At 43.0% G+C, this 27,995-nt stretch overlaps 1 protein-coding gene across 4 annotated transcripts in view; it reads left to right on the top strand.

Moving 5' to 3' along the window:
* Positions 1–27,995, top strand: part of TNRC6B (trinucleotide repeat containing adaptor 6B) — a 284,827-nt gene that overhangs the window by 213,352 nt on the left and 43,480 nt on the right. For 2 of the 4 annotated variants that reach the window (XM_030815502.1, XM_030815503.1), the window contains 8 exons: positions 5,719–6,060; positions 8,593–10,941; positions 14,034–14,192; positions 17,342–17,517; positions 20,973–21,047; positions 21,889–21,934; positions 23,905–24,053; positions 25,027–25,197. In XM_030815502.1, the coding sequence (XP_030671362.1) occupies positions 5,719–6,060; positions 8,593–10,941; positions 14,034–14,192; positions 17,342–17,517; positions 20,973–21,047; positions 21,889–21,934; positions 23,905–24,053; positions 25,027–25,197 (3,467 nt within the window). The remainder of the gene's footprint in view (positions 1–5,718; positions 6,061–8,592; positions 10,942–14,033; positions 14,193–17,341; positions 17,518–20,972; positions 21,048–21,888; positions 21,935–23,904; positions 24,054–25,026; positions 25,198–27,995) is intronic. The other 2 variants (XM_030815504.1, XM_030815505.1) reach the window with 2 other exon arrangements.

The following is a 27,995-nucleotide window of genomic DNA, read 5'->3' as shown; positions in this document are numbered from 1 at the left end:
GGCCGTGGACAAAGTTGGCCTCGTTGCCTATTTTTGTACTGCCCATGAGCTAAGAATATGTTCTACGTTTTTTAATTTATTGGAGAAAAAATGGGGACAATATTTAGAGACATGTGAAAATGACAGGAAATTCATATTTCACTGTCTGTAAATAAAGTTTTATGGGATCACAGCCACACTCATTTGTTTACACATTGTCTATGGCACTTTGGCCCCACAAGTGCAGAGTTGTATTGTTGTGATGAAGACCATATGGCCAGTAAACCCTAAAATATTTACTATCTGGCCCTTTACAGAAAGTTTGCTGATCCCCCCTGATCAAGAGTAGGAGAAGCCCACACAGGAAGAGGAAAGGAAGAGCTGAAGCGCTAGCTGGAGCATGTCTCACAGAAACGGGAGGGAGGGAATGACGAGTGGTGTCAGAAGCTGCAGAAAAACCAAAGAAGAAAAGGTCCAAAGCGGGCTGGTTAAACTGGCAACAAAGATCACTAGTGACTTAGGAGGAAAGAAGCTTCCAGGGAGATGTTTAAGGCAAAAGCCAGTATGTGTTGGGTTGAGGAGGGAGTGGAAGGTAAAGAAATAGAGGCAGTGCTGAGAGGTTACTGAAAATTGTTCAGTACACGTTGACCGCTCACTGCGTGTCATCAGATTTAAAATGTTCAGCCTAGAATATCTTTTCTAGGCCTTGTTTGTATTTTAACTACTACTTTAAAAACATTTCTAGGTCATTCTTTTTTATGTTTGATACCATTGAGATAGTTAAAGGAAATAATAGTTTGTACTAGTTCTGTGCAGCTGCTGTGTTCAGAACCCTGCCTGGTTCGGAAGTTTCTTAAAGAGCCCTTTTATCTGAAAAAGTAGCATCTAATTGGAGTTTTCAGAAATAGGGGCAATTAGAAGTTTAAACTGTGAGATACAAGAATGGAATAAGATAAATGGGATGAGGAAGGGGAGGAGATTTAATTATTAGAACACATAAATGGTTCTTAAAAGTAAATGAATGGAGGACGGGCACAGTAGCTCATGCCTTTTATCCCAGCACTTTGGGAGGCTGAGGCAGGTGGATCACCTGAGGTCAGTAGTTTGAGGCCAGCCTGGCCAACATGGTGAAACCCCGTCTCTACTAAAAATACAAAATTAGCCAGGTATGGTGGTGTACACCTGTAATCCCAGCTACTTGAGAGACTGAGGCAGGAGAATCACTTGATCCGGGGAGGCGGAGGTTGCAGAGAGCCGAGATCACACCCCTGTACTCCAGCCTGGGCAACAAGAGCAAAACTCCGCCTCAAAAAAAAAAGTAAATGAATGGACAGCCAGGTGCGGCGCCTCACGTCTGTAATCCCAGCACTTTGGAAGGCTGAGGTGGGCAGATCACCTGAGGTCAGGAGTTCGAGACCAACCTGGCCAAGATGATGAAACCCCGTCTCTGTTAAACATACAAAAATTAGCCGGGCGTGGTGGTGCACGCCAGCTACTCGGGAGGCTGAGGCAGGAGAATCACTTGAACCTGGAAGGTGGAGGTTGCAGCAAGCTGAGATCCTGCTACTCCACTCTAGCCTGGGCAACAGAGCAAGACTCAGTCTCAAAAAACAAACAAACAAAGAAGTAAATGAATGGAAATTAGAAAATAGGATACGTAGCCTTTTTTTTTTTCCCCACAATGTTTTTATTTCCCTGTAGTACTAAGATCATGTTTAAGCCACAAACCTTTCCTCGGAAAATAAGAAACTATGCACTTACTTTGAACAGCTCATCTTTAGAAAAACTTGCACAACTTACAAATCCTTAAGATTCAGAAAAGAGACAGCCTGAAAAGTAACATATTCAGACTTAATGATAGCTTCTCTTGCCCTTTATCGTCTAACATTCTGGACCACGATGATGGGTGACGCACACTGATTCTGATGTCTTAAGTTTGGACTTTGGGAGTCAATTTGGATCAGACCTCCTGCCTGAAAAGCTGCGTTGCTCTCCAATTAGTGCTGGCAATTCTGGTTGCCCTTTAAAAGCTTAACATTCTTGGATTCACGGAAAGGTGTGATTTAAAAAATAGAGTAAGAATTCATTCAGGTGCTGAAACACAGTTTGCTATGACTAAGGTGGTGTCTTGGGCGTTTTCTGACTGTTTCCTGGAGGTTTTGTTTTTTTTCTTTTTATACTTTGACCTATTTGTACATGATGTCCTGGAGTTTGAATGACTAATCTCCTGGGCCAGAGCACACTGTATTGGGAGGAAAGTGATTGAGGTGTGTTCCCATTTTATAATGACTTTATCATTTACAATCCATTCTGTCTCTGATGTGGTGGGAAAGTGCCCCGAGGAACTTTTGCGAGGAATCTTACATGATACGTGATACCTACCAAATTTCTTCGGTTGAAACAGTGCTGTGAATGTTTTAAAGTGAGTCAAACTGGTGTTCAGCCCTCAGTCCTGCAGGTCATTCTGCCATGTCTTCTTGTTTTTCTGGATTGAGTTAAAAGTATGTAGTAGACCTGGTTAACTTATAATGAAGATTCTAGACCTTTTATAGAAGGGCAGCCTTACAGAAACATAGCTCTTTCCGTCCTAAAAACCAGTTGGGATGAATTTCTCCAGTCTCTGCCAACTTCTTGTTTATTCTCATAATAAGATAAAAGGGGATTGCGAATGCCCTATGCTATAGAATCCTCCAGTAACAGATAGAAAATTAATATTAAATAATCTTCATTCATTCATTTACCAGTTATGTATCCATCTGTTGTTGTAGGTCATGAATATTAGATAATGACTAATTTTCTTTTCTTTTTTCTTTTTTCTTTTTTTTTTTTTTTTTTGAGACAGCGTCTTGCTCTGTGGCCCAGGCTGGAGTGCAGTGGCACGATCTCGGCTCACTGCAACCCCTGCCTCCCAGGTTCAAGGAGTTCTCCTCCTCAGCCTCCTGAGTAGCTGGGACTACAGGCGCATGCCACCATGCCCAGCTAATTTTTGTATTTTTAGTAGAGACGAGGTTTCACAGTGTTGGCCAGGATGGTCTCGATGTCCTGACCCTGTAATCTAGCCACCTCAGCCTCCCAAAGTGCTGGGATTACAGGCGTGAGCCATCGTGCCTGGCCGACTAATTTTATTTTCTTAAGTCACACATTTATTCTGCTCATCAGATTTTGGATTCTCTGACCTCCACTCCCCGTCCCCTTACTGGGAGGCCTGGTGCTGCCTTGTGATTAGCTGAGGTTAGACATGGGGTCACCTGGAAGTTGCTGCAGGCACCTGATCTTTTCTCCTGTCACCCACAGTATGTTAATGTCCAGTAGTGGCATAGATTGGGCCTCCTGATTTCTGATGATATATCTCTCTCATAAGGGAGCCAGTTCAACAAGCAACATGCTGGCCCCGCATCATTTTAGCAGTCAAAGCAGTACTACCCCCAGAGCTGGCCCTGACGTTACCCTGGGAGGCAGGGATTTGGGCCTCAGAATCATCCGAACTATCAGGCTTGATGATTATTAGTGTACGACTTCCAGCCTCTATTTGCCAGATAGATTTTTATGGAGAGGGCCATGATCTTTTGGCAGCATGCAGCGAGGGAGGTACAGATCTAAGAGAGCCTTCTGTGTATCGACAGGGAGAGCCAGAGGGTCCAGCAGAGTGCGGCTTCACAGTTGCCCCGACATTCCCATGCTCTATGTGGGCCATTTTTAAAATTAAGGTTAAAAAAATCAAATTATTTAAAGTAAATAGAAAAAGTATTTACATTTTGAAATTTCTATTTTAAAGAATTGTGAAAAAACTTTTTTTTTTTTAACAAAAGTAAAAAGATTTGTAACATTTCTAGTATTTACACAGAGAGCGGTGCAAGTCTTTGAGTCCAGGTAGCTGTAGAAACCAGAACCAAGCTGAGTTTGTGATTTTCCAGGCCTGGAGTTTCTTGTTTTTTTTTTGTTTTTTTTTGTTTTTTTGAGACGGAGTCTCGCTCTTTCACCCAGGCTGGAGTGCAGTGGCGCGATCTCGGCTCATTGCAGGCTCCGCCCCCCGGGGTTCACGCCATTCTCCTGCCTCAACCTCCCTTGTAGCTGGGACTACAGGCGCCTGCCACCTCGCCCGGCTAATTTTTTGTATTTTTAGTAGAGACGGGGTTTCACCGTGTTAGCCAGGATGGTCTCGATCTCCTGACCTCGTGATCCGCCCGCCTCGGCCTCCCAAAGTGCTGGGATTACAGGCGTGAGCCACCGCGCCAGGCCTGGAGTTTCTTGTAAGAGTCTACTCTGTGCCATGCCCTGAGGAAGAAAGAAAAGATGAAAGATGGGTCCTTGCCCTCAGGAAGTCATGGCCTGGTGAGGGAGAAGGACTTGTAAATGGAGAATTTCCGTGATAGAGATGGGACTTGTAGATGGAGAATTTCCATGGTAGAGATAGATGGACTTTTGAATGGAGAATTTTCGTGGTGGAGAGAAATGGATGAAGTGTTCCAGGAGCACTTAGGAAGAATGTTTAGCCCACCTAGGCCAGGGGCTTCAAGAAAGGTTACTCAGGGGTAGATCTTTTAAGAATGTGGATGAAGGGAAGGGACCCTTGGACTGAGGCTTGAACCCTTTCCCAAGGACTTTGCCATGGACATTTAACTCTTCTAGGCAGCATTTCAGGGAATTAGTTCCACTGTTGATTTAGGGGAGTGAATGATGATCGTTTCCCTCTCTGCCTTAATTAATGGAATGTATTCCATGACCTTGCTGGGTTTAAATTCTTGTCACTATCAGCCACCACCTTCATCCTACCTTCAGCAAACTGAAGAGATTGTGGAGAATTTGGAAAAACCATGCCCCTTGAGAGTAGAGTAAAAGGAGAAGTTACTTTGTTAAAATTGGTACCATGTAAGCTTTCTTACAAATAATCTTAGCCAGGGTCTGGGTGTGGTGGCTCACATCTGTAATCCCAGCACTTTGGGAGGCCGAGGTGGGTAAATAGCTTGAGTTCATGAGTTCGAGACTGGTCTAGGTAGGCAGCATGGCGAAACCCTGTCTCTAGAGGAGGAAAAAAAAATTAGTTGGGCATGGTGGTGTATGCCTTGTAGTCCCAGCTACTCGGGAGGCTGAGGTGGGAGGATCACTTGAGCCCTGGAGGTAGAAGTTGCAGCAAGCCAAGATCACTGCACTCCAGCCTGAGTTATACAGCAAGACCTCATCTCAAAAAAAAAGAAAAACAGGCTGGGCGCAGTGGCCCATGCCTGTAATCCCAACACTTTGGGGGGCCAAGGCAGGCGGATCATGAGGTCAGGAGTTCAAGACCAGACTGGCCAACATAGTGAAAACCTGTCTCTACTAAAAATACAAAAAATTAGCTGGTTTTGGTGGCAGGCGCCTGTAATCAGAGCTACTTGGGAGGCTGAGGCAGGAGAATCGCGTGAACCCGGGAGGCAGAGGTTGCAGTGAGCAGAGATTGCACCACTGCACTCCAGCCTGGGCGACACTCACACTGGGCAACAGTGTGAGACTCCATCTCAAAAATAAATAAATAAATAAAATAAATAAAAAATAATAATCTTGGCCAGGCGCAGTGGCTCACTCTTGTAATTCTAACACTTTGGAAAGCCAAGCTGGGAGAGTCCCTTGAGCCCGAGTTCGAGACCAGCCTGGGCAACATGGCGAGATCCCATCTCTAAAATAATAAAATTATTTTTAAAATTTTTAGAAAAAATGTATTTGATGTATTTCAAAGACTGTTTGCTAACCCCTCTCTTTTAGTGCCCGAAGTGACGAAACCAAGTTTAAGCCAACCAACGGCCGCCAGCCCAATTGGCAGCTCTCCATCGCCACCAGTCAATGGTGGCAACAATGCCAAAAGGGTGGCAGTGCCGAACGGACAACCGCCAAGCGCCGCCCGCTACATGCCTCGGGAGGTGCCGCCGCGATTCCGTTGCCAGCAGGACCACAAAGTGTTACTAAAACGTGGGCAGCCCCCTCCACCGTCCTGCATGCTCCTTGGGGGCGGGGCAGGGCCTCCTCCCTGCACAGCACCTGGAGCAAACCCAAACAACGCACAAGTGACAGGAGCGCTGCTGCAGAGTGAGAGTGGGACTGCGCCAGGTAAGGCACCCTGTGAATCAAATGCATGGCAGCTTGGCAGAGAGAGAGCACTTTGTTTGCATTGCTTGATGTAAAGTCCAGGAAAGCCATTCATTATATAAACCACTGGGATTAGTCAAAAGATGAGAGAGGATCCTAGTATGCGATGTGTATTGGTGATTCTTGGAACTGAGGTTTAGTGTTCCATAAGTGTGTGCTGTTGGCATAAGGACTAACTTAACTGCTGTTGCTCATTATTTTGGGGGCCTTTTTTCCTTCTCAGACTAGAGTGTTACAAATTTGAACCTCCATAGTTCCACCGTCATACGTGTTCAGGGCATAATTGGACATGGGGCTTGTGCGAAGGCGAATCTTTAGATGCCTGTGTTATGTTTCCAGAATGCTAGGAGGATAGAGAAAATGATTTGCTACATTGCAATATAGAATCTTTGGAGGATTCTAAAATAGTACTATAGTTTTTAAATTAGATTTTTAAAGTCAGTATTTCTTTTGTGGGCCCTGGATTTTGAGCTTTGTTAAAAACTGTATGTAGAAATAAGAGATATTTAGCTGAAGGGTTCTACTAGAAGTTTTGAGAGTTTTTGGCCGGGCACGGTGGCTCACGTCTGTAATCCCAGCACTTTGGGAGGCCCAGGTGGGTGGATCACCAGGTCAGGAGATCGAGACCATCCTGGCTAACGCGGTGAAACCCTGTCTCTACTAAAAATATAAAAAAATTAGCCAGGCGTGGTGGCGGGCTCCTGTAGTCCCCAGCTACTCGGGAGGCTGAGGCAGGAGAATGGCATCAACCCAGGAGGCAGAGCTTGCAGTGAGCTGAGATCGCGCCATTGCACTCCAGCCTGGGCGACAGAGCAAGACTCCATCTCAAAAAAAAAAAAAAAAAGTTTTGAGAGTTTTTAATAGATGAATACTAAGTCAACTAACAGCTAAGAAATTCTAAGTATCTTTTAAAGTTTATTAACAGATTTCAACTTAAAATGTCTTTTGGGGTGATATTAAAATTCAGAGCTTGAATACCATTAGGCATTGGCAAAGACAATGAATTGATTGATGATTGTCACCAGTAGGATGCTTTATTTGAGTTCTGAGTTTGAACAAATAATTGCCTAGAAAATTTGGTCACCACCTTGTTGTGTGCAGAGTAAGGATGGAAAGAAACCTCGTGGTGACACAGACTTCCTGCAGAGATAAGCCCTACCCGTGGCCTTTCCTTCCTGGCCTCTCCTAACCAGCTGCAAAAGGAAGCATGTGAGGGGGCAGGCCCTGTCGGGCGGAGTTTCTGCAGCCGAGTGTAGCCAGGCCTAGGTAGAGACTTGGGTCCAGTGTGAGTCAGAATCCACATTATTAAAATGAAGGAGGCCCCTAAATCTCAAGAGTTTCGGATTCTATGCTTTTTATTTTTCTATGCCTTTGTATAATACTTTTTGAAACTTCAAATTGATTAAAAGCTGCCTGGTTAAAGAAGCCAAAATAAATTTAGAAGAAATGATCTCATTAAAAACATGTTTTTCCCACCAAACATGGTAATTCCACCAAAATATATGGTGAGCCAGACTCATTTATCAGATTAAGTTCCTTGGGGTTGTGAACTCTGCCTAATTCATACTCATGTGACACCCCCGCCGCCCCGGGCACCTAGCTCAGTGGCTCAGTGGGCATTCATCATTCAGCAGATGCTTACTCAGCAGCATTGTGCTGGCTGCTGTGTGGAATTCTAACGTTAGCAAGTTAGGGTCTCTGCCTAAAAGATGCTAACCTGGGGAAGGAAAGTTGTGAACATGGTGCCACAGTGCTGAGCAAAATGGCTCTAGACAAGGAAAGATTATTTTCAGGTGATGAGCTTGAAAACAGCTTCGTAGATGAAATGACCCTTGAATTGGGCCCAGAAGGGTGAGTAAATTTCACTGTGTGAATTCCGCAGGAAAACACAGTAGGTGCTAATGTGAAATGGTGCCAGAGTGAGAAGGCACAAGTTGTGGAATGTCAAGTAGTATCGAATATTGACATCTACATAGGAAGTAGTAGAAGATAAGACTAGAAAAGTTGGTTGGTCCCAGGTCATGGAACATCTTGATGACGTTCGAGGCCAAGGAGTTCAGCTTTACTCTTGTGCACTAAAGAACTGTTGAAGGTTCTCCATACAGCAGTGATATAATCAAAAGTGTGTTTTAGAAAGATTGCTCCAGCCAGGGGTGTTTAGAGTAGGTTGGAGATACAGAGCAAGTTTAGAGTGCCATTGCTATTGCCTTGTCCCAAGATACAAGAAGGCCCTTCTCTGTCAATAGGAATGGCAAAGGACGTAGCTTTGAGAGATAGGAAGTTAGACTTAACCGGTATAACACAAGGCAAATGAAAAAAGATGACTAAGACAGTTGTGATACAAGCAACTGGGTTGAGCGAAACTGGCATGTGATCAGCTCTCCTAAGGGCAGAGCTCAAAGGAGAGCCCCTTTGAGGGATTAATGAGTAATGAATGCATTTGGGTAATGAATGCATTTGAAGCTGTGATTAATAAGATGATCTGTTCCCCAGACTCAACCCTTGGAGGTGCTGCTGCTTCAAATTATGCAAATTCCACTTGGGGCTCGGGAGCCTCCTCCAACAACGGCACCTCCCCCAACCCAATTCACATCTGGGACAAGGTGATTGTAGACGGGTCTGACATGGAAGAGTGGCCTTGTATTGCCAGCAAAGACACTGAATCTTCTTCCGAAAACACCACCGATAACAACAGTGCCTCGAACCCTGGCTCTGAGAAGAGCACTCTGCCAGGAAGCACCACTAGTAACAAAGGAAAAGGGAGCCAGTGCCAGTCTGCAAGTTCTGGGAACGAATGTAATCTTGGGGTCTGGAAATCTGACCCTAAGGCTAAATCTGTTCAATCTTCCAACTCTACTACAGAGAACAACAATGGACTAGGAAATTGGAGGAATGTAAGTGGTCAGGATAGAATTGGACCTGGCTCTGGCTTCAGCAACTTTAACCCAAATAGCAACCCATCTGCCTGGCCAGCACTGGTCCAAGAAGGAACTTCTAGGAAAGGGGCATTGGAAACCGATAATAGTAATTCCAGTGCACAGGTTAGCACAGTAGGTCAGACATCCAGGGAACAGCAGTCAAAGATGGAAAATGCGGGTGTTAATTTTGTTGTCTCTGGCAGAGAACAGGCTCAAATCCATAACACTGATGGACCAAAAAATGGAAACACTAACTCCTTGAACTTAAGTTCACCAAACCCCATGGAGAATAAGGGAATGCCCTTTGGAATGGGCTTGGGGAACACCTCCAGGAGCACTGATGCCCCTTCACAAAGCACTGGAGATCGAAAGACTGGGAGCGTTGGATCTTGGGGTGCAGCTAGGGGGCCTTCTGGAACTGACACAGTCTCTGGACAAAGCAATTCTGGAAACAATGGGAACAATGGAAAAGAGAGAGAGGACTCCTGGAAAGGAGCTTCTGTTCAGAAATCAACTGGGTCAAAAAATGACTCTTGGGACAACAATAACAGGTCTACGGGTGGGTCCTGGAACTTTGGCCCCCAGGACTCTAATGACAACAAATGGGGTGAAGGGAACAAAATGACATCTGGGGTCTCTCAGGGAGAATGGAAACAGCCGACTGGGTCTGATGAGTTGAAAATTGGAGAATGGAGTGGTCCAAACCAACCAAATTCTAGCACTGGAGCATGGGACATTCAAAAGGGCCACCCCCTCCCTGAAAACCAAGGCAATGCCCAGGCTCCCTGTTGGGGAAGATCTTCCAGCTCCACAGGAAGTGAAGTTGGAGGTCAAAGCACTGGAAGCAACCACAAAGCAGGAAGTAGTGACAGTCATAACTCTGGCCGTCGGTCGTACAGGCCCACACATCCTGATTGTCAGGCTGTCTTGCAGACTCTTTTGAGCCGAACTGATTTGGACCCCAGGGTGCTCTCAAACACTGGCTGGGGCCAAACTCAAATTAAGCAGGACACAGTGTGGGACATTGAAGAGGTGCCAAGGCCTGAGGGGAAATCTGACAAAGGAACTGAGGGGTGGGAGAGCGCTGCCACACAGACCAAGAACTCAGGGGGCTGGGGAGATGCACCCAGCCAAAGCAATCAAATGAAGTCTGGATGGGGGGAGCTCTCAGCCTCTACAGAGTGGAAAGACCCCAAGAACACAGGAGGCTGGAATGACTACAAGAACAACAACTCTTCCAACTGGGGAGGAGGACGACCTGATGAAAAGACACCTTCCTCTTGGAATGAGAATCCCAGCAAGGATCAGGGGTGGGGAGGTGGACGCCAGCCCAATCAAGGATGGTCTTCTGGAAAGAATGGTTGGGGAGAGGAAGTCGATCAGACAAAAAACAGCAATTGGGAAAGTTCTGCAAGTAAACCTGTGTCTGGGTGGGGTGAAGGAGGGCAGAATGAAATCGGGACTTGGGGTAATGGTGGCAATGCAAGCCTAGCTTCAAAAGGTGGGTGGGAGGATTGCAAAAGATCCCCAGCATGGAATGAGACGGGCCGACAGCCCAATTCCTGGAATAAACAACACCAACAGCAGCAGCCCCCACAGCAGCCACCGCCAGCGCAACCAGAGGCTTCTGGTTCGTGGGGAGGCCCACCCGCACCACCTCCAGGCAACGTTCGACCTTCCAATTCCAGCTGGAGCAGCGGGCCACAGCCTGCAACACCTAAGGATGAGGAACCCAGTGGTTGGGAAGAGCCATCCCCACAGTCAATTAGTCGGAAAATGGACATTGATGATGGCACTTCAGCATGGGGAGACCCTAACAGTTATAACTACAAGAATGTGAATCTGTGGGATAAGAATTCCCAAGGGGGCCCAGCACCTCGAGAACCAAACCTGCCCACCCCAATGACCGGTAAATCGGCATCAGGTAAGCAGTGGCTTTCTCTTGCAGCTTTTGATGAAGAAAAGAAATCCTAGACCAAGGCATTTTTAGGTGAATTTGTTCAATTTAGTTTTGTTCTGAGACGCTTTCCTACAGTTCCTACTCCGTTGCTAACAGAACCTCTTTTTATAAAATGCTAGTGATAGCAGATGCTGGTAGTACATTTTAATGTTCTTTCTTGGCAAAAGGAAAAGATGACAACCCGGTGTTAGTCCCCAAAATTATTTTTCTGTAATTGTATTGGTCTGCAGAATCCAAAAGACATATCTTGCCAAACAAACTATGTTCTAGATTTTAAAATAAAGAATTAAAGTAGTAGCAGAAATAGACCTGATTTCCATTCTGGTTCTACCCGTGGACACATCTCTGCTTCTGTTTCCCCAGCAAAGGAAATAATTCTGTGTTTTTCCAAAGGCCATGATGATGCTGAAGCAAAGCTGGATCTGGAAGGTTTCAGTCTCTTTCCAGATGATTTTTAATGATTACCTCTGAAATGGGAGTACTTTGTATAAGAGATTGTTATCTCAGTCCTAGTGAGATGGCTCACACCTGTAATCCCAGCACTATGGGAGACTGGGGCAGGAGGATCCCTTGAGCCCAGGAGTTTGAGACCAGCCTGGGCAACCTAGAGAGACTACAGTCTCTACAAAAATATTTTTTAAAAATCAGATGGGTGTGGTGCATGTGCCTATAGTCCCGCCTACTCTAGAGGCTGAGGTGAGAGGATTGCCTAAGCCCTGGAGATGGGAGGCTGTAGGGAGCTATGATGTCACCACTGCACTCCAGCTTGGGAGACAGAGCGAGACCCTGTTGCCAAAAAAAAAAAAAAAGAGAGATTGTTAGGATAATCAGTTGCCCAGAATTAAACTTTCTTCCGTCACTATTTGAATAGGAAACATACCTGGTAAAAGTAGCAATGGTAATGCCATTCTTAGTTAGTCATGGTCAACTCGAGTGTCCCTATAGAGCATATAGTTCAACAAATTAAGGGGGATGCACCTTTCAGTCTTTTTTTAGTTAAAATTAATCATAATATTAAGAACCAGTTTTCTTTTTTTGAGACAGACTCTCGCTCTGTTGCCCAGGCTGGAGTGCAGTGCCACGATCTCGGCTCCCTATAACCTCCGCCTCCCAAGTTCAAGTGATTCTCTTGCCTCAGCCTCCCGAGTAGTTGGGATTACAGGTGCCCACTGCCATGCCCAGCTAATCTTTGTATTTTTAGTAGAGACAGGATTTCACCATGTTGGCCAGGGTGGTCTCAAACTCCTGACCTCAGGTGATCCACCCGCCTCAGCCTCCCCAAGTGCTGGGATTACAGGCATGAGCCCCACTGTGCCCAGCCAAGAATCAATTTTCTCAGAGTACACCTCTAGTGTTCAGCTAATCCATTTGTGGCCACTTAGAAAAATGATTACTTTTAACTCATTCTTTATTCAAGTATTGAAAAGAATGAGGAAGGAAGTGAAGATTTCTCACTGGCTCCCCATCCAGAATAAAACCTGCTAAAATTTTAAAAAACTACATCCGCATAGCAAAAACCCTTAAACTGTGTGGAAAAGCAAAAGATAGTCAATAAAAGAATCTTTGGCCAGGCGCGGTGGCTCACGCCTGTAATCCCGGCACTTTGGGAGGCCGAGGCGGGCAGATCACGAGGTCAGGAGATCGAGACCATCCTGGCTAACACAGTGAAACCCCGCCTCTACTAAAAAATCGAAAAAATTAGCCGGGCCTGGTGGTGGTCGCTTGTAGTCCCAGCTACTCGGGAGGCTGAGGCAGGAGAATGGGGTGAACCCAGGAGGTGGAGCTTGCAGTGAGCCAAGATCACACCACTGCACTCCAGCCTGGGTGACAGAACAAGACTCCATCTCAAAAATAATAATAATCATCATCATCATCATCATCTTAACCCCTAGGGTCTCTTCCCAAAGGTGATCTCTTAGAAGTTTGTGTCCCATTCAGAAATTTTACAGAGAAGGGATTGTACTTCGTGTACTGTTCTTCACCTTGCTTTTCTCATTATACTTATAGCTTCCAATTTTAGCATATAGTCTGCTGCTTAATTGCTTCATATACAGTATTTCTTTTTTTTTTTTTTTTTTTTTTTTTTTGAGAGGAAGTCTCACTCTGTCTCCCAGGCTGGAGTGCAGTGGCGCAATCTCGGCTCACTGCAACCTCTACCTCCCGGGTTCAAGTGAGCCTCCTTCTCAGCCTCCCGAATAGCTGGGATTACAGGCATGCGCCACCATGCCCAGCTAATTTTTGTATTTTTTGGTAGAGATGGCGTTTTGCCATGTTGGTCAGGCTGGTCTTGAACTCCTGACCTCAGGAGATCCACCCGCCTCGGCCTTCTAAAGTGCTGGGATAACAGGCGTGAGCCATTGTGCCCAGCCTTTACGCAGTATTTCTTTTATGGGTGACCCACAATTGGTCTAACCAGTCCCCTTGTGGTGGATATTTAGGTTGTTTCCAAATTTTTTCTATCAGTGATGCAGTGAGTATTGTTATCCATGTAATTTCACCTATTTTTACAAGTATATTTATGGTATAATTTTCTGGCAGGCTGGGCATGGTGGCTCATGCCTGTAATCCCAGCACTTTGGGAGGCCGAGCCAGGCAGATCACAAGGTCAGGAGTTTGAGGCCAGCCTGGCCAACATGGTGAAACCTTGTCTCTACTTAAAAAAAAAAAATACAAAAGTTAGCTGGGTATGGTGGCACATGCCTGTAATCTCGACTACTCGGGAGGCCGAGGCAGGAGAATCGCTTGAACCTGGGAGGTGGAGGTTGCCGTGAGCCAAGACCACGCCATTGCACTCCAGCCTCGGTGACAGAGCAAGACTCTGTCTCGAAAAAAAAAAAAAAAAAATCCTGGCAGTGGAGTTACTGGGTCAAAAGTTTTAATGTGCATCGGATTTTTTAAAAAGTAGCATTGCCAAATGCCCTTCACATGAAAGTTGAATCTATTTACATTTCTACCAACAGAATATAGGCATGCCTGTTCCTTCCACCTTCACCCCACTGGATATTATGGCATCTCATTTAACAAATGATTCTTAGAGACATTTCCTTTCTTTATAGTCTGGAGCAAAAGCACACCACCTGCTCCAGATAATGGTACTTCCGCTTGGGGTGAGCCAAATGAAAGCAGTCCTGGGTGGGGCGAGATGGATGATACAGGAGCATCGACCACAGGCTGGGGGAACACGCCCGCCAACGCTCCCAATGCCATGAAGCCTAGTAAGTGTGAAGCTTTTCATTTTTGAGGGATCCTTTTTTTTTTTTTTTAATTGAGATGGAGGTTCACTCTTATCCACCCAGGCTGGAGTGCAGTGGTACAATTTCGGCTCCCTACAACCTCTGCTTTCCAGCTTCAAGCGATTCTCCTGCCTCAGCCTCCCGAGTAGCTGGGATTACAGGCGCCTGCCACCACGCCTGGCTAATTTTTATATTTTTATTAGAGATGGGGTTTCTCCATGTTGGTCAGGCTGGTCTTGAACTCCTGTCCTCGTGATCTGCCCGCCTTGGCCTCCCAAAGTCCTGGGACTACAGGCATGAGCCACCGTGCCCTGCCGGGATTCTTTGTTAAATGTTTGTCAAATGTCAGATTTGAGAATCTGACGTTTTGTGAGGGCTGTTTAGTTTTAAACTGTTGATTCAGTGAGATTCAGGACCTTGAGTGTTAAATAATTAGTTAATAGCAAACAGCTGTGGCTTGGCTTGGTGTTCCTTAAAATGTTTAAGGTGAATTAAAAATCGTAAGTTAATTTTGTTGTAAATTTAGTATCTGGACAGAATTGTAATTTTGATGTGATGCTCTTTTAGCCCAGTGACTATGTGCTCACCATATCTAGCTTGCATTTCAACTCATTTGTTAGTATAATTTAAAACGAGTTCCTGGCTTTTAATGTGGAACACGATCTGTGCTGCCCAGTGACTTCATCCTTCTGCACCTTCCTTTGCTTTTGTCTCTTCTTCCACATAAGAGCATTTCAGATTTTTTGAACCTGGCATAAATTTCACTTCAATTTTTTAAATGAAGAACGTCACACATATTCAGAATCATTGAAAATCTAAAACCTAAGCTGTATTTGATCCAGCTGGAGATGTGTGGTCACAGTAATGAGCAGAACTCTATGGACGGAGGCTATGGAATGTCTCATTGACTGTTCCTAAATTCAAGTACCTGTTTCCACTTATTTTTGTAACTTTCTTAAAAATGTTGCAACGTCTCTTTTCTACCATATAGCAGCAGATTTAAGGGATTATCTTTTGACTAAATAATGAACATTTCTGGAATGACCAAAATTCAAACAAGATAAATTCTGTTAAGTTTATCACATTATATTCAGGACTCTTAAAGTGCCACATAAGGGAATATGATATTAGCTCTATTCTGGAAATCACACATGTGTATACATAGTAATTTGACTACATTTTAAAAATCATGAATCTCCTCGACCTCATTAAAATAGCTAGCTTTATGAAAATTTTGTTTTTATCATTATTTCTATTGTGAAATCAGTCATATCATCATGGGAAATGTAATCTAGTAGACTTGAAATAGATCCAAAATGCTGTAGGAAGATGTTAATCAGACCCTGGGCACAAAGAGATCCTTTAGCAGTATATTCAGGATTTTCATGTGTCTTTCCCAACCTCAGGATCACCTCTCTTCTATCACAAAACCACTTTTCCTAAGATTCTAAAAATGTCTTCTACTCTTCAGGATCATCTGTAGTTATAGCACACATCCTTTCTGTGGGTAAGTTAAATGTGTAATGTGCGGAAGAAAGGGCTAAACCATCATAGTCTACCAGTTGATGGAGACAGTTACCCTGTGATCTTCTCTAGCCTGTCTTAAATTTGATGTTATGAATCCTGTGATTAAAAATTAGACCTCTCTTATCTTTTCTATAAGAAACATTTGTTAGAAGTTTAGCTTGTCTCTCTAAAAGAAAGGTTCACTTGCATGTCTTCATTCTTCTAAAGGGGTCAGTGTGTTATTTATATTGGGTTTTTAACTCGTGTTGCTTGTCAGTGGATGGTATAAAGCCTATGCTTGTATAATATAAATCATAAATATGGTATTATATAAATTTATAATCCTGTATACAGAGGCAGCAGTCCTGGTTATCAGCAGCACTTCCAGCAGCAGGAAGAGGAGCATCCCAACCCTCCCCCTTGTGTACAGACAGCCCCTTCCTCTGGCTACAATGAACCCCACTGGGAGACTGTCAGATTCACCTGGGCCTTGCTGGGGGATGAGATGCCACAGTTAGAAGAAATTAATTGCCCAGTGCCTTATGTACTTGGCCTGAACCTACTTGTCTATCATAGGCCTGATCCTACAGGGTGGCAGCTGTCCTTCAAGGAAAGGCTTGGAAGAGCCAATTTTCTGCCCTTAAACTCTTCATATAAAGCTATGTACAAATCAGAAGACTTTCATAAATGTCCTGTCATGTGGGAAAGTAGAGGTGCAGATGGAAGTTTCCAGGCAAGAGAATGTGTTTCCTTTTCTTTCATCATTTTGTACAGTATTATTACTGCAAAGTATGTTTTGATTCTGTACAGTATTTTCGGAGGGAATTAAGGACTTATTCCAGTCTTCAAATTAAAGATCTTTGTTTAGGATGGGATACTGATGTCCCACTTCCTCAAACATTAAAGCCTCTTGGATTTCTCTCTGCTTTCCTTTCTCCCTTCCTCTCCTTATCCTCCACATTTTTTCCTTCTGTCTTTTCAAAACCACTACATATATATTCTTTGCCTCTTTAGTATCTAATACATTTCAAGTATGTCGTTCTAATACATTTTAGATTTCCATGGCTATATGTGAATTTTTCTTCTTTCACCATAATTGTGATATTCAAAATCTTACAAAAATTTTTCCCCCTTTTCGTGTTCTGTTCGTCTCTGCTTCACCCCAAGCAAGCTAGACAGTTGTCCTTTATCATACCTCGTATTTATAGTGTCCGTTGTATATAAAGTAATTACTGAACGGAGGATGAAACTAGGGCTACGGTAAACCATGTTCATTAAGAGGAACAGATTTCTCTTAATTGAGATGTGAAATTTCTTGCCAGGAATGTTGTGATAAGTTCTTTTCAGTTTTGAAATTCCTGTCCAACTTGGTGCAAGGGAAAAAGCATTGATCCATAAATCAGGAGGTCTTGATTCTATGGTTTGTTAACTTTCTGTGTATCATTGAAGCTTTATGGGTTTTAGTTTCCTGCTCTCTAAAAAATGAGTAATAATATTTGCCTTGCCATGTAGATGGAGTAGGTAAAATTACAAAGACACTTAAATGCTGCATCTGCAAGGAATTATTATTCTGATGATTGTTTTTTATAGCTGTTGCAAAGAGTTAATTCATTCTTTCCTTAAAGATTCCAAATCTATGCAAGACGGCTGGGGGGAGAGTGACGGGCCAGTCACAGGAACTCGCCATCCCAGCTGGGAAGAGGAGGAGGACGGAGGAGTCTGGAACACCGCTGGCTCTCAGGGCAGTGCTTCCTCCCACAACTCAGCAAGCTGGGGACAAGGAGGAAAGAAACAAATGAAGGTAGCCTGCTTTAGAAATGTTCGGGCTTGCTCATTCGCTCTGAGAAGGCAGAACTGAGGTTTTGTTTTGTTTGTTTTTGTTTTGAGACAAGTTCTCCCTCTGTCACCCAGGCTGGAGTGCAGTGGGACAATCACGACTCACTGCACAACCTCCTGGGCTCAAGCAGTCCTCCCACCTCAGCCTCCCTAGTAGCTGAAACTATCACCACACCTGGCTAAATTTTGTATTTTTTAATAGAGACAGGGTTTTGCCATGTTGCCAGGATGGTCTCAAACTCCTGGGCTCAATCCTCCTGCCTTGTCCTTCCAAGGTGCTGGGATTACAGGCATGAGTTACCATGCCTTGCCAGAACTGAGGATTTTTAAATGAAAGATACGAGGCAACTGGGGTACTCAAGGTCTTAAGAAAGGGGAAAAATATTTTCTTCCAAACAAATAACTACTTCCCTTTTACCGTCTTCCTTTCCCATGACCTTGAAACCTTGAACTATAAAGCTGTTGCTGTGGGTAAAATGAAGTTTTCAAAGATACGAGATATTTTTCATTTTTAGTTTTCACGTTATAATAATCTGTTGGAGGCTCTCAAGGCATACTTTATAAATGCTTTTGCATTCTAAAGCCAGAGAAGTCCTTCCAGTAAATCCCCATAGATATGTAGGAGGGAATCCAAAGGAGGATAATGCTGGCTTCTCCCGTGGTGATCAGCACGTCTTGATTTTATCTGATTTCGGAAATTCCAAGACCCAGAACCCTTCTCCCGACAAATGAAATACCAGTGTGTACTTGTCTGCTATAGCAGCTAAACGATTTCTCCTTTTTTTTTGAGACAGAGTCTTGCTCTGTTGCCCAGGCTGGAGTGCAGTGGTGCAGTCTCAGCTCACTGGCAAGCTCTGCCTCCCAGGTTCACACCATTCTCCTGCCTCAACCTCCCGAGTAGCTGGGACTACAGGCGCCTGCCACCACGCCTGGCTAATTTTTTGAATTTTTAGTAGAGACGGGGTTTCACCGTGTTAGCCAGGATGGTCTCGATCTCCTGACCTCGTGATCCGTCCACCTCGGCCTGCCAAAGTGCTGGGATTACAGGCGTGAGCCTCCGCGCCCAGCCTAGCAGCTAGATGATTTCTCTACATCATATACCAGGTTGTGTACTAAACCTTTCACCTTCTGTGTGAAAGTCCTCATCACAGTTTGATGAGGACTTTGGTTTTCAATCTAGAACAGTAGTCTTTGAGCCTGAACCAGTGTCTTGGCAGACCCTCTCTTTTTTCAATTCCAGATTTTCATTTGACAAATAAAATAGTGGAAATAAGAAATGGGCATCCAATACTCAACTTCAACATGAGAGTCTTGGCACCCTATTAAATGGTTCACAGCTAATATTCTCCCACGTTTCAAATACCAGATGCCATCTTAGAGGTCTTCCCATGTCTGAGGATTGGGCCTTCATCCCTTTGCCCTTTGCCTATAGGACACTAATTTTGTAGACAACTCTTTTATAGCATAAGAATACAGTTTGTTTCTGTTTAGAGATGTTTTTCTTAAGCAGTCACTTATGGTTTTTCTTCTATTAAGAGCTCTTATTTCTTTAGTCTAGTCACAGAAGGAATTATTCAGCAAACTTTTCAGGATTCCTTGCACTCTTAGGTTGTCTAGTGTGATTTTGGCTTTCTTTTGGTTATTTACAAATTAACAACGAGACTAAATTAACTGATTGAAAGGGACTAATAAATACCCCACTAGGGTGACAACCAAGATTTAATTAATTAAGTTAATTGGGAATTGACTCTTTCAGCCCCGGTACCAGTGATTCTGACTTTTCATACCAAGGGCATCTTTTTAAAAATTGTGATAAAATACATATAACATATAATTTACCATAGCGTACATTTTTAAGTGTACAGTTCAGTGGCAGTAAGTATATTCACATACTTATGCTGCCATTTACCGCCATCTATCCACAGAACTCTCCATCTTACAAAACTGACCTCTGTACCTATTAAACAGTAACTCCCCATTCCCCCCTCCCTCTAGTGAGGGCTTTTTTGACCTTAAAACCTGTACTAGCTGGCTGCAGTGGCTCATGCCTGTAATCCCAGCACTTTGGGAGGCTGAGGCAGGTGAATCACCTGAGGTCAAGAGTTCAAGACCAGCCTGGCCAACATGGCGAAACCCTGTCTCTACTAAAACTACAAAAATTAGCTGGGTGTGGTGGCAGGCACCTGCAATCCCAGCTACTTGGGAGGCTGAGGCAGGAGAATTGCTTGAACCCAGGAGGTGGAGGTTGCAGTGAGCCGAGATTGCGCCATTGCACTCCAGCTTGGGTGACAAGAGCGAAACTCAGTCTCAAAAAAAAAAAAAACCGCCCCCCACACACACACCAAAAAAACGTGTACTAAACTTAAGTACTTTGTCTCTTTCAAGGATAATAAAATTGATTTGATAACTACCATCACGGGCTGGGCGCGGTGGCTCACACCTGTAATCCCAGCACTTTGGGAGGCCGAGGCAGGCGGATCAGGAGGTCAGGAGATGGAGACCATCCTGGCTAGCATGGTTAAACCCCATCTCTACTAAAACTACAAAAAATTAGCCAGGCATGGTTGCGGGTGCCTGTAGTCCCAGCTACTCGGGAGGCTGAGGCAGGAGAATGGCGTGAGCCTGGGAGGCAAAGCTTGCAGTGAGTCGGGATGGTGCCACTGCACTCTAGCCTGGGTGACAGAAAAAAAAAAAAAAAAAGATAGCTATCATCACAACATAGAGAATTTTCACCTGTGAAATACACAAGTGCACAAAGCCCCACCCCACCCAATCCTCCTCATAGTTACCCCTCACAGAAGTGAAAGTGGAGCTCGTGGTCAGTGCCTTGTTCAGGGGAGAAACTAGTTTGTCCCATTAAAAAATTAAAACCTACCTGTGCCCTACTTTGCCCAGGAGATCAGCAATGGTGTCTTCCACTAGGTTTCTTTACCACCAGGACCAATGTCTTTTATGCTGTGAAACAAACAAAGGAAGCACTATGAGTTCCTCATAATGCCTAGTTTAAATAGGCTCCTTTCCAAATGACATGCACTGACATCAAACTGTTTTCTCCTAACATAAACCAGTTAGGGTTACGAGGAGAGCAGCCTAATGAAAGTGAAAGTAGTGGAGTGCAAAACTTCTATTTTAGAAAATCATATCAGACTTCTTTCTATTTAAAAACAAAAGTACCAGCTGAGCATGTATTTTTCCAGTTACTTCTGGTTCAGTGCAGTAAATTTTATAAAAATGAAAACATAGATATAACTAGGGCTTATTAATCAATTTAACTAACATAAAATATCAACATAATTTTAGTTAAAGAGAAATAGGATTTAAAAAGGTAAACTCAAGTCTACATTTTCAGTCTGTATTAATAAAACTCAGGAGGCCGAAATAAATTATTTGGTTCTGAGGTTCCGTGTTTCATTTCTGTAGTGCTCACTCAAAGGAGGAAACAATGATTCATGGATGAATCCTCTTGCCAAACAGTTTTCAAATATGGGATTGCTGGTAAGTTTTATTTTTTTCAAATGTATAATGTATCCCAACTTTTAGGTTTAATATTAATACAAATTTTAAGACAACTGCCACATACAGTACAAAATTACAGATTTAAAAACTAGTTAAGCAATGTTCTGGATCTTTTGAGTTAAGTAATATTTCTCTTCTTATTCTTAATGACATACTCCAACATTTAAAGGTTATGGCTTTTAAATTTGTAGTGATTGTGTCCTTTTCCTTAGGAGGATAGAGAAGAAAGAGGCATTTAAAATTTATACAATTGTTTCCGACCACATTACTGTACTAGTTTTCATATTACAATTTTTTTAAAAGGCAATGATAAACTAGAAAAACTATACTGGGACTAATTACATAGAGAATTCTTGTAGAATTTCTGATTTCTTTATCTCTCGGGAATGTTGTGGGGACACCCTGTCCCTGGTTGCCAAAAGACAAATGACTTGACTTGGCTGCACAGTTGAAGGTTTGATGACTTGACAAGTCACGAGAAGAAGTTGTCATTATTTGGCGGCCACTCACGGAATTTGATCCTGGCCTGACTAGAACTTAAGGACGGGGGTTTATTTCTTCAGGCAGCTGTTTATCTGTTGCTCTCTTTGTAGACTTATTGAGACTAACTGTATGTGAAAACTGAATTGTAGGAATATAGGCCCAAACAGCAATCAAGCTAGCATATTAAAAATGTTAATGTCTTCATTACCATTAAGTTCATTTCAGAGAACCTTCTATAGTGCCAGTAGTAAGATGTGGCTCTCAAGTGAATAATGCCACTTCTTTGATTCAAAGATGTGCATCCTTAATTCTCTCTCATCTGTTCTTTATTTTTCAGAGTCAGACTGAAGATAATCCAAGCAGCAAAATGGATTTGTCTGTAGGTGTGTATCACTCCGCTGAAAAGAATGGAGTGTATCAGTGTTACAATGTCCTTTTGGCATCTCCTGCCCAATTTGAGTAGGGGTGGGTGCAGTTCATTAGACATTGACTGAGCACTTACTCTTTGTTAAGGTACTGTGCTAGACACTGGGTAGGGATAGAAAACTCAGATGACTGCAGGAGTCAGCAAAGAATGTAAATGAGTGATGTGTGCCAGGTATAAGAACCTGGGACGAGGCCGGGCATGGTGGCTCACACCTGTAATCCCAGCACTTTGGGAGGCCGAGGCGGGTGGATTACGAGGTCAAGAGATCGAGACCATCCTGGCCTACATGGTGAAACCCCATCTCTACTAAAAACACAAAAATTAGCTGAGCGTGGTGGCGCGCACCTGTAGTCCCAGCAACTCTGGAGGCTGAGGCAGGAGAATGGCATGAGCCCAGGAGGCGGAGGTTGCAGTGAGCCGAGATTGTGCCACTGCACTCCAGCCTGGCAACAGCGAGACTCAGTCCCAAAAAAAAAAAAAAAAAAAAAAAAAACCTGGGACGAGGTGGCCACGGGTTAACTGTGGAGAATCCACCTGGAAGAATCTGCCTTGCATGGCTCCTAGCAGTTGCTGCTCTGGAGGAATCCAGGCTGAGCTATGACAAGTCTTTCAGGAGAGGCCAGAAATTCAGATATATACTGGCATTATGATTTTTGTATTTATTGATTGATTTTTTGAGACAGACTCTTGCTGTGTCAACCTGGCTGGAGTGCAGTGGTGTGATTTCTGCTCACTGCAACCTCTGCCTCCCAGGTTCAAGCGGTTTTTCCCACCTGAGTCTCCCGAGTAGCTGGGATCACAGGTGTGTGCTGCCATGCACAGCTAATTTTTGTATTTTTAGTAGAGACGGGGTTGTGACATGTTGGCCAGGCTGGTCTCGAACTCCTGACCTCAAGTGATCCACCTTCCTCGTCTTCCCAAAGTGCTGGGATTGCAGGTGTGAACCACTGTACCCAGCCCCGATTTTTAAATATCAGAACTAATTCGGGTCTCTTAAAATGCTCTATGGGGCCAAACAAACTATGTGCCAGATGTGGCCCTCAAGTTGCCAGTCCTGTCTTTACCAGGATGCTTCATTATTGACAAACTCTCACATTGCAGCTGGAGTGGAAGCAGTGTTAGCCACTAGTCTGTGGGGTTTTCATAGTAATGCTCTTGATCACCCTGAGGAACTTAAAAATAATCAAACTAAAAAGAAATGAAAATAATTCTGGGTAGTAAAGGAAGTAGGTAGTCTTTGATCTGTGATATTTCTAAATACAAGAATAATTAAAACATAAGTTTCCTGGGGGGGCACTGGTTATGTCAGCAGACGACAGCACATTTATAGAGTTGCGAAAGAAAAGTGGTATAGTTATGGCACCTGGGAAATTGCACCGTGTAGGTAACGTGGACACATCTTCTGTGTTCAACTCTTAAGTTCTAAATTTTAAGGCAACCACTGTGCCTCTTTGATCTTTTTATTCCTTGTAACTGTGTTTCACCCAGACCATTTATCTAGATGATGCTAAAATAGCAAAAACAGACAACTTCTCTCCCTGAGGACATTTGAATTTATGAGCAAGATGTGTTCATCAAACACATCAGTATCCAGTCTAAATGTTTTCTTAGCCAGATTTTTGCCAGGTTATCCCTAAGGCTCTTTCAGTCTTCCATGGAAAACAAACTACAACAGATAAATGTTTTGTTTTGTTTTTTAAAAATAAATAAATAAATAAATAAATAAATAAAAAGGACCCATGTGTGTTCCAGGGACAAACACCAGCAGCCTGGACCAATGAGAGTTTGTCTCGTCTCATCCCGAGAAATAGAAATATTAATAGCTCATACCTGGCACCCCCATGAGGATAGTGGGGCAGGTCACTCTTGGTTCATGGGGGAAACATCGATTCTGGAAATTTTCACTTTGTTTATGCTACTTTTCAGGAAGCCTTTCAGATAAAAAATTTGATGTGGACAAGCGAGCGATGAATCTCGGGGATTTTAATGATATCATGAGGAAGGATCGATCTGGGTTCCGTCCACCTAATTCCAAAGACATGGGAACCACAGATAGTGGGCCTTATTTTGAGAAGGTGAGTTGAGTCCTTTGTTTAAGATAATAATTCATGAGAACCGCTTTGGTTCCCATTTGTCTTTTGATAACTGATTCTGGAGGAAGCATAGAATTACTGAACTAGATGAGCAAAACACAAACATCACCTGCATTAACATGGTGACCTGAAAACCATTGGTGTCAACAGGTGATTAGGCAAGAGCAAGAACCATCTGTCTTTAGCATGTGTGTATTAGAAAATCTGAGTTTTGAGAAACTCATGAAGTGTGGAAATTTTAGAGATAAATTCACTCTGCATTCTTTTTTCCGCTGCTGTGCAGCTACAAAATAAATTTTGGGATTTTGTGCAAATATTCCATGTCTCCTAAGGCCTTGCCTTCTTCTAGTTTTGAGATAACTCTGTTGTTATCTTTCCCCAGTTCCCTAGCGATCTGTGTTTAGTTACAGTGGTATACTTTTCAAATTCTCAACTACCTAATTTACCCAAGCAGTTTCTACCTATTGGTTTTGATGTTTAACATTTCTAATGGTGGGAATTATATCTTGATTCAGAATACCAATTTGCTGTGTTCCTGGTCTTCAGAAAGCAGTTAAAACCAAAATTTTTAAATCTGGCACGTTTTGATACTGTCGTTGCCTGTCCAGACAGCAACATATTCACAAGATTGGCCTGGCTTCTGTTTCAGCAGCCACATTGCTGGAGTAATCAATATTAGATGCATAAAAATAAAGTGTCTGGCAATTTTTATCTTAATGCAATGGATAGAATGTGTTACTAACTTAGAGGAAAAGAAAAATCTATATCAAAGATGACAGATGGTGTCTGTTGGGCCAAGTGTAAAGATTATTATCAGATCCAAATTCCATCCTCGGTTATTGCTAATACACTCTAACTTTGTTTATTGCTAGTGTTTCTCTCTTTTCCCTTCCTGCATTCTGTTGCTTCACTAACCAACACTCGTTGTGATTGGCTAACTCCTACTACTTTTCAGCTGACTTTGCCTTTCTCCAATCAAGATGGGTGCCTTGGGGATGAGGCTCCCTGCTCTCCCTTCTCCCCTTCTCCCAGCTACAAGCTGTCTCCCTCTGGTTCCACACTACCCAACGTCAGCCTTGGAGCAATCGGCACAGGGCTCAACCCCCAAAACTTCGCTGCTAGACAAGTAAGGAGGCCTCTCAAATTTATAACTGCTTGGCTATGGCCTCGCCTTGGTCCTGGTCTGCAGTTTATTGCATCATTTGTCTGTCTTGGGAAATTTGTTGATTACTGAATGCACAGAATGATATTAAGTGTAGGTTCTAGATCTTTCAGCCCATAGAACCCATCTCTCTTCATGTTTTTCAACATGGATTTTATTTTAAACCTGTTTTTTTTTTGTCTTCTCATTTTTGATCATAAGTTCATATTTAATAAGTAAACTAATAACTAAGGAAAATGTTAAAGGGCTACATAAGTACCTTAGACAATCTAACTTAATGCATTTGCCATTTTAAACATTAGATTGGATAAGTAATACTTTGGAGATCTTTTCAATTTAATAAAGCTACTAATTTAAAAATAGCAAAACTAGTATGATTAAGTATTTGTGCGTTATGGCATCTTGAAGTCTAGTGTCTTTAAGTGTAAAATATAATAATTACCCAGAGAAGGGTAACTTTAAATAGTAGACAGTGAAGCTTTGGGAAGAATGGGTATTGCTGAGACACAGCAGTGTTTCGTGGCACCTGGGGTTGGATCTGGCAACCCTCCAGGGAAGGGCTGTGCAGTAGAAACAAGACAGGCAGGGCTGGGAGGATCATGCCTCCTCACCTTCCCAGGCCTGAGGGTGCACAGCAGGACCCTGCCTGCCTTCCCACAATAGCTCTGTTGTAGTTTTTGTGGAGAAAACCAGGACTTTGGAGTCACAATTCCTTTGCAACAATAACCCCAGCAGTGATAGCCATACTTCTGTGATCACTTACTTGTCACTGTGACCTTCACCTCAGGACGTTGTGGGAGGACGTTAATTATACAACTTGTAATTATTAGTTGCATCCACATGATGGATGTCTGTTCTGTCTCCATATGATGACTTCCACATACACGTTACAGGATGATGTGAAGCAATACCTCTGACACCAGTTAAGTTGCACATAGGTCTCTTATATGCTTTCTAATTGCTGCCTTAGCACATTTTTAAAAATGGATTATACTATATCCATGTGTTCGGTTGGTTATTTCTGGATTGGGAGTTACAATTGATTTTTTATTTTCTTCCTTTATATTTCATCATTTTCCTTACTGCTTCCACAGAGGACATGGATATATACTCTTTATATAAACAGGGAAGAAATGATTAGATTGATGTTTTGGGGGTTCTTTTATTTTGAATCGAGGTATAGAAAACATGAAATAGGCATAACATTCACAGTTAATGGTGATTGTAAATGTGGTGGATCACATGATTATCAAATGCCATTTGTACATAAATTAGTATAGTAGACCAGCCAAACTAGCTGAGCATTAGGCTCTAAAAAAAGTCATTCTTATTTTTTTTGATCTGTAGATGGCTACAAAGTCCATCGTTAACCAGGTTTGTGCACATGTTCTATCTAAATATGGACATGGTTTTTAAAGACTATTTTCGTACATAATTATTTTAATATACTTCATATTAATAAAATTTAAGATTTCAATTTTCCAAATCACAGATTTTGGTTAGCTTGGTAATTTTGTTTTTAATTTGTATGCTTTTTAGAGTTAAACAGTATAGTTGAAGCATATATCACCAGACTCAGGTAATTGTAAAAGCCTCTTGTACAACAGTAGAGCTTTAGTAATAGCCACACAAACCTGCGTTAGCACATATACAAGTGCCTTTTTTCTCCCATTTATTTTTCATTTTTTATTTATTTTTTTTGAGACGGAGTCTTGCTCTGTTGCCCAGGCTGGAGTGCAGTGGCACGATCTCCACTCACTGCAGTCTCCACCTTCCGGGTTCATGCCATTCTCCTGCCTCAGCCTCCTGAGTAGCTGGGACCACAGGCGCCCGCCACCACGTCCGGCCAATTTTTTGTATTTTTAGTAGAGACAAGGTTTCACTGTGTTAGCCAGGATGGTCTCGATCTCCTGACCTCGTGATCCACCCGCCTCGGCCTCCCAAAGTGCTGGGATTACAGGCGTGAGCCACTGTGCCCTGCCTTTCTCCCGTTTATTTTTTAGAGACGGAGTCTAGCTTATGTTGCCTAGGTTGGTCTCAAACTCCTAGCCTCAGCCTCCCAGAATGCTAGGATTACAGGTGTGAATCACTATACCTGGGCTATATAAGTTTTTGAGTACCCTTTTCCTAATTTCTAAATATTTTTAAAGACCAAATCTGTATGATTGCCCGTGAATACATCACTGTGCAAAAATAGCTATATTGGGGCCAAGAAAATGAGTGGTTTGTGATGCCCAGCTTCCATATTAAATTACAGACAAGGCATTTTTTGATCAACTACTGTGGACTTACCTATATTATTATCCGTTCCAGATACATCATAGTGCTTTGTGTGGCTGTAGGGTCACTTGATAATGAAAAGCCTAAAACCTATGGTGGGGGAGGGTGGAAATTGTCTACTGGGAAGAGGAAAGTAGGAATTGATTTTACAGAAGCTTAAAAAGCAAATTCTTTTCAATACTTGTTATTAAAGGAGAGGTTGAAATTTAAAATGACCCTCAGGAAGCAATTTTGTATTTGCCAAAAAATGGATTCTGGCAGGAACTTTAGTTACCAGTAACTCCACCGTCCAAGGACCAGTCATGAATAATTGACATCTAATAACCAAGTCATTACTTTGATGATAAAATGAGAAAGATCGTAGCAGAATATCCTTGGTGAAATAAATATTTCCTGTTTTCTTGGGGATGATCAGGGTAGCGAAGCTACTGACTACCACAGTGTGAGGAAAGTTAGGGCTGAGCCATTTCACTTTCGAGTGG

Source organism: Nomascus leucogenys, chromosome 7b (assembly GCF_006542625.1).
Source record: "Nomascus leucogenys isolate Asia chromosome 7b, Asia_NLE_v1, whole genome shotgun sequence".
NCBI lineage: Eukaryota > Metazoa > Chordata > Mammalia > Primates > Hylobatidae > Nomascus > Nomascus leucogenys.
This window is presented reverse-complemented; position numbering and strand designations above follow the sequence as displayed.